Source organism: Cetorhinus maximus, chromosome 21 (assembly GCF_964194155.1).
Source record: "Cetorhinus maximus chromosome 21, sCetMax3.hap1.1, whole genome shotgun sequence".
Taxonomy (NCBI): domain Eukaryota; kingdom Metazoa; phylum Chordata; class Chondrichthyes; order Lamniformes; family Cetorhinidae; genus Cetorhinus; species Cetorhinus maximus.
Genome location: NC_135899.1, coordinates 79,776,286 through 79,783,181, shown reverse-complemented (window position 1 = coordinate 79,783,181; position 6,896 = coordinate 79,776,286). Strand labels below are relative to the sequence as shown.

At 47.6% G+C, this 6,896-nt stretch overlaps 1 protein-coding gene across 7 annotated transcripts in view; it reads left to right on the top strand.

The window, feature by feature from the left end:
* Positions 1–3,288: 3,288 nt before the first annotated feature.
* The window catches only part of LOC144696035 (palmitoyltransferase ZDHHC18-like), a 313,950-nt gene continuing 310,342 nt past the window's right edge, over positions 3,289–6,896 (top strand). For all 7 annotated transcript variants that reach the window (XM_078567230.1, XM_078567228.1, XM_078567224.1 and 4 more), the window contains exon 1: positions 3,289–3,659. In XM_078567230.1, coding sequence (XP_078423356.1) covers positions 3,430–3,659 — 230 coding nt within the window. In that variant the 5' untranslated portion in view covers positions 3,289–3,429. The remainder of the gene's footprint in view (positions 3,660–6,896) is intronic.

Genomic DNA, 6,896 nt, shown 5'->3' with positions numbered 1-6,896 from the left:
ACCTTAATTAAACAATTAGGTGGGTTGATGAAACTTTTCACATTTGTCACAGCTCGGGGAGCAGTGGGGCTTGATTTTGCTGTGCACTATCCCCAGTGAGTCGTGACAGGGTGGAGGGAGGTATTGGCAAGTGAGAGTTGGGCGTCATCAGTGTACCTGTAGAATTTAATGTTGTTTTCATAAGTTGGTGCTGAGGGGTTGCTTGGAATTGAGAAGTAAGAGGGGTCCAAGGGTAGATTCTTGGGGGACTTAGAGGTAACAGTACAGGAGTGGGAAAGGTAAGGCATTGTAGATGAATATCTGGGGAAGATTGGACTTAGAATGGAAGCAGGTGAGTGCAGTCCTCTCCAGCTCGAGGCTGGAGAAGAGGCATTGAGGAAGATGGTGTGGTGAAACGTGTCAAAGGCTGCAGCCAGGCCAATAAAGATAAGGATCAATTATTTACCACAGTAACATGGAATGTCATTTATAATTTTGATGAAAGCCATTTTAGTACTGCAATGGGTGGAAACTGAACTGGGGGATTTAAACATAGAGTTCCAGGAAAGATGGGCATGCATTTGGGATGTGACGGCATGTTCAAGGACTCTCAAGAAGAAGAAAGGCAGACTGAGCGCTTCAGGTCGGAAAGGTGATTAACCTGAAAGGTTAACTTGATTTCCCTTCATAGATGCTGCTTGACCTGCTAACTATTGCCACCATTTTCTGTTTTTATTTCAGATTTCCAGCATTAACAGTATTTTGCTTTTGTAAAGGCAGATGGAAGATATTTTCGTGGTATTTTGCAAGGATGTGAGGACCAAGGGTTCATTTTTCTGAGGAGAGGGATGATGACATAAGATTTGAAGGGGAAGGGGGCATTATCTTAAGAGAGAATAATTAACAATATTATCTAACATGGGAACCAGGAAAGGAACACAAAAGCAAATATACCAAAGATCCTGGCAATCTGAAATAAAAACATAAAATGTTGGATATACTCAGCAAGTCAGGCATGCAGAAAAAAAAGGTTAATGTTTTGTCACAGATATGAAACATTAACTCTGTTTTTTCTCTCCACAGATGCTGCCTGACCTGCTCAGCATTTTCTGTTTTTATTTAAACTAGCAGTTTATGGGATATCTGCATTCCACATGTTATTTTTGTTTCTCTGTGCTACCTTATAAAATGCTTCTTCAAGCTCCCTGTATTTCCTACAGTTACACCTCCCTCGTTCATTTATCACTAGGAGAAGTGTGTTACACACTGAGGACTTCTACAATATAGTTTCTCTGAAGTTTTTCTGTTTACTTGTCTACAGCACAGACAGCTTATGATTTGAGTTTTTATATCCGCAGAATTCAACAGTTTCAACATATATAGTTCTGATGTCAAGGGATGTGGGAGAAGGTAAACTGTAGAAAGATAGATACAACTTCATGCAGCTGCAAGTCAGATTGCTGCCTGTACTGTACTCCCCTCCCCCATCTCTGAGCTGGTTTAGTTGGAGGCCGACTACCTGTTTCTGAACTGCCAGCTGGCTGTGTTAATTGAATTATAGAAAGGTTATAGCAAAGAAGGCTATTTGGCCTGTCACGTCTGCTGACGCTCTGAAGGAGCAGTTCACCTGGAGCCAATCCCCTGCCTTCTCCCCACAGCCCTGTGGTCTTCGGTATTCTTCCTTCTCAGATAATAATCCAATTCCCTTTTGAAAGCCACAATTGAACCTGCCTCCACACACTCTCAGACAGTTCAGATCCTAAGTCCTCAATGCATACAAAAGTTTTTCCTCATGTTGCCATTGCCTCTTTTGCCAATTACCTTAAATTGGTGTCCTCTAGTTCCTGATCCTAACACCAATAGAAACAGTTTTGCCCTATCTACTCTGTCGAGACCCCTCATAATTTTGAATACCTCTATCAAATCTCCTCTCAACCTTCTATTCTCCAAGGGGAACAGTCCCAAACTTCTACAATTTATCTACTTAAGTGAAGTTCTTCATTCCTATAACCAAGCCCTGTCCCTGAACTACCAGGTTGTGATGTCATTGGAGGCAGGCTTTCTGTAACAAAAACAAAAAATGCTGGAAAAACTCAGCAGGTCTGACAGCATCTGTGGGAGAGAGACAGAGTCAACGTTTCGAGTCCGTGTGACTTCTTCAGAGCTAAAGGGAAGTAGAAATGTGGTGAAATATATACTGTTTAAGAGAGGTGGAACAGGTGAAGCTGGGTAGGAGGCCAGCGATAGGTGGAGGCAAAGCAGAGATTGCGAAAGTTGTCACAAACAAAATTAATAGTAGTGGTGCTGGCTAAAGGAGGTGCTAATGGTGACATTAAGAGTGGAAAACAGAATGTGATAATAGCAGGACCAGGGTAAGCACTCTGGAAAGTGACAGATGGCCCTAGTGGGGGTGGGGGGGGAGGGGACGGGGGTGGGAAAAAAGATGGAAAAGGCTAAAAGCTGGGGATAAAACAATGAATAAAAATGGAAATAAATTTTAAAAATAATAATGAAAATAAGTGGGAAAATAAATAAATAAAAATGAACATAGTAAAAAGGGAGGATCAAAAAGGGGTGGGGATGGAGGAGAGTTCATGGTCTGAAGTTGTTGAATCTGTTTCGGATCTGCGAGGCGGCGACGGTGTTACTGTCGGCTGGTTCTCTATCTCTGAGCCGCCAGGTGGCGGTGTTGCTGAAGGTCGGCCCCTGTCTCCAAGCCACCAGGTGGCGGTGTTGGTGAAAGTCGGTTCCCTCTCTATGAGCCACCAGGTGGCGCAGTTTGTTAGCGGTCAGGTGTGGGCGTTGCTGGAGGCTGACCACTGTCCCCGAACCGCCAGGTGGCGGTGTTGCTGGAGGCCGCCCCCTGACTCTGAGCCACCAGATGGTGGTGTTGGTGAAGTTCGGCTCGCTCCCTACGAGCCGCCAGATGGCGCAGTTTGCTAGCGGCTGGTTGCTGTCTTCGAGCTGCCGGGTGTGGGCGAAGCTGGAGGCCGGCCCCCGTCTCCGAACGCCAGGTGGCGGTATTGCTGGAGGTCAGTTCCCTCTCTCCGAGCCGCCAGGCGGCGGTGTTGGTGGAGGCCGATCTCTTTCTCCAAGGCGCCAGGTGGCGGTGTTGCTGGATACCGGCCCCTTCTCCGAGCCGCCAGGTGGCGGTGTTGCTGGAGGCCGGTCCCCTTCTCCGAGCCGCCAGATGGCGGTGTTGCTGGAGGCCGGTCCCCTCCTCCGAGCCGCCAGGTGGCGGTGTCGCTGGAGGCCCGCTTTTCCTGGTCCCTCCTGCCGATGTTGGGAGTCGGTTCCTCAGTTGCTGGAGTCTGAATGTTGAGCGTAGCTCAGACCGGGAGGCGGTGAAGCGGAGCGGAGCGGCCGGTGCCGCGGGGAACGGCGCCCGGTGATCGGGCCTAAGAGCGGAGACCCCGGGCCGTGTGGGGGAAATCCCCTGCGGCTCTGGGAATGAAAGAGTGCGAGTACCGGCAGATCGCGCTGGCGCCCGGCAACGGCTCCACCCCGGCCCCCCAGGCCCCGGCCTCAGGGAAGCAGCGACGCCGGCGGAAGTGGGAATCGTTCGCGGGAAAGAACCGGTTCTTCTGCGACGGGCGTTTGATGAGCGGACGGCATAGCGGCGCCTTCTACCTGACACTGGGTCTCATCCTCAGTACCAGCGGCCTCTTCTTCGGCTTCGAGTGAGTGCTTGTCCTGTTTTAACTTTTAGGGACTGACTGGAGGTCTGGGGATGTTCTGGGGACAGTGACCCACAGTCATTGTGTGGCCTGGGGTAAACTGGGTGTCTCTTGTGTTGGTGGATTTGAGGTCCAAGATCTTGACGGTGTCAGACTGGGTGTCAGACCCAGTGTGAGCACCTGATCTCCAGTCATGGGCCACGCAAAGCAAACTCAGGACACACGAGTGAGGAGAGGGGCAGTTATCGTCCCAAGTTCCATAGATTGAAGCGATTGCAATGTCGGCGACCCAATAACAGATATTTTCACAAAAGGGAAAATACTGTGGATGCTGGAAATTTGAAATAACAGAAACCGTTGGAAATACTCAGGTCAGGCAGCATCTGTGGAGAAATAATTAACATCTCAGCTCGATGATCTTCCATCAGAACTGAAAGCGGGGAAGGTGGGAAAAGAACAAAAGGGGAAGGTCTGTGATAGGGCGGAAGACAGGAGAGATCAAATTTTTAAAATGGTGATGCAGGGCTAAAGGGAGTGTGGCCATGGGACAAGTAAAGAAACACAAATGTCTTGTGGCTTCTGCTAATGGCAGAATGATGGACAGTTGCCATCCAATATCAAAAACGAGTTCAAACCAAAACCCTGCAAAGAAAGGAGAAACAAAATGGGGGGCAGAGGTTACGACCTGAAATTGTTAAACTCTGCTGAGTTCAGGAGGCTGTGAAGCACTTCGTCAAAAGAGGAGATGCTGTTCCTCAAACTTGCGTTGAGCTTTGTTGGGACACTGCAGGGGTCAGAGGACAGCGAGGTCAATTTGAAAGCAAAATGGGGAATTAAAATGATAGACAACTGGAAGCTTGATGTCACACTTGCAGATTGAACAGAGATATTCCGCAAAGCAGTCACCCAATCTACATTTGGTCTCCCCTGTGTAGAGCAGACTGCATTGTGAGCAGTGAATACAATTGAAAGAAGTACAAGTAAATTGCTGTTTCACCTGGAAGGAGTGTTTGGGGCCTTAGACAGTGAGGAGAGAGGAGGTAAAAGGGCAGTTAATGCATCACCTGCACTTGCGTGGAAAGGTGCCATTTCAAAGGGAGAGGGCGTTGGGATGATTGAGGAGTGAATCAGTATATTGCAGATGAAATGGAATGCTGAATGGTGATGGCATCACACTGGAGGTGGCGGAAATGGTGGAGGATGATCCATTGAATACAGAGGCTGGAGTGGTGGAGGTGAAGACAAGGGGAACCTTAGCTGTCATCTTAATTCTTCATCATGATCTTGTGCTGACCTCTCTCCTTCATCTCCTGCAGCATTCCAATAAAGTTCAACATAAACTCAAGGAACAGCACGTTATCTTTCAGTTAGGCACTTTGCAGCCTTCCTGGTTCGACTTCGAGTTCAACAATTTCAGACAGTAACCTCCAACCCCATTTTGTTTCCTTTTTCTTTGCAGGTTTGGCTTTACTTGTGTGTTTCTTTTATTTTTGCTCTCGATGGGCAGCTGTTCATCAGTCTGCCTTCACAACTCCTCTTGACACATCTTTCGTTTCTTTACTTGTGCCATTACCGCTCTCTTTGGCCTTACAATGCCAACTCTTGTCACAGATATTTTTACCCTGCTGACAGTTTTATATTATGCAATCTCTTCAGCCATGGGTGGATGATCTCCGCGTGTCAGTCAGTGTTTTGCTCCATGATTGTAAGTGCTCAGGATGAGCTCACTGACTTGTGGCTCACCATTTTGAGGAAGTCTCCACAGTATCGGGAACAGCTGCCTGTGGTTTACTGGAATGCTTGTCATTAGTTGCATTACCAGAGATATGTGACTGTACGAGAATTGGTTCTCCCAGCTGAGATGCTACATGTCACTGTGTTTTATGGCTTGCAGTTCACCACAAGATGATGATTGAATCAAATGGTGATGAGGCATATATTGATCTGCAATATTGACCTGCTTTGGAATTTTTTTGTTCGTCTGCTCGGTGGAGAGTTGCAGAATTTTAGGTTAGAATTAGGAATTTCTTGAAATATTAGTTGGTGAAGCCTGAGCTGCCTGTACACTGTGTGATGCTGCCTGTGCCCATATTGTCTGACTGTAGAGAAGGCAGTGGGGAATGTAACTCAGTTTGAATGCCTGCTCTCAAACAAGGACATTGCAGACCTCACTGGAGAGTTGGAGAACTTTATATCAGAGTTAGGATTTTCTTGAAATGTAATTGACGGACTGCACTCTGCCTGTGCCCGGCCCGCACATTGTGGAGCTGCCCCTGTGTCTGGCCCGTACATTGTGGAGCAGCCTGGACCCTTCGTGCCACCTATTTACATTGTCTAACCATGCATGGTTTTACACATGCGCTGGAGCGAGCAGACTCAATTTGAATGTCTGCTCTCGGAGAAGGGCAGTGCAAAGTTCAATCAGCCCCTGTTTTATTCATTGTGAAATGATCAGGATCTGACTGTGTCATATGAACTCTGATCCTTTCCCTTCCTCAATCCTGTGCCCCTAGATGAGTTGACCATAGCGAGGCTGTGGCAGTTTTAGTTGCCTCTCCCAAGCAATGCTTCATCATATGTGAGGTGGGAGACTGAGTAATTAACCTTGGACGTTGGACCTGTTCTCTCTTCATGTTAGTGATTGAAGCAGAGACCAATCAACTTTTATAAATGAATTAAGGAGGCAGTGTAGGAACAAGCCAGGCTTATGGAATTGAGATACTGCTTGTGTGGAGAATAAACACTAGTTCTGACCATGTGGACCGAACAGCCAGTATTCATGTTGTAATTTCTATGTAATGCCCCCACCCCTACAGTTCCCACACAATCCGGCAGCTACAGCTCTCCCTGGAAGCCAAACAGAATTCCTGCCCTGCTTCTCCACCTGTAATCAGCTAATGGAACAGACAACAGGCAGTTCCACTGATACTCTGTCCACTAACACACAGAAGCTAAGAGGGGCCCAGGATTGGTGATTTACCCTTTTCCTGCTCTCCACGTCGGGTACTATTGCACAGGGAGCCCCTCATATCACAGAGTGATGAAATACAGCTCTCTGCTAGTAATGAGGGATAACAGATCGCTCCAGTGAGTTTTTTCAGCCAGCCTGGGAAGCTGCACTATGGTGCTTGCTGTGGACTATGAGGAGGTTCTGTGTAGAATGGTCTTAAGCTTCTAGCCACACTGCGCATGCCAAACCACTCATTGTGATCAGTGGAGTTTTCCTCTCCCCTTGCAGAA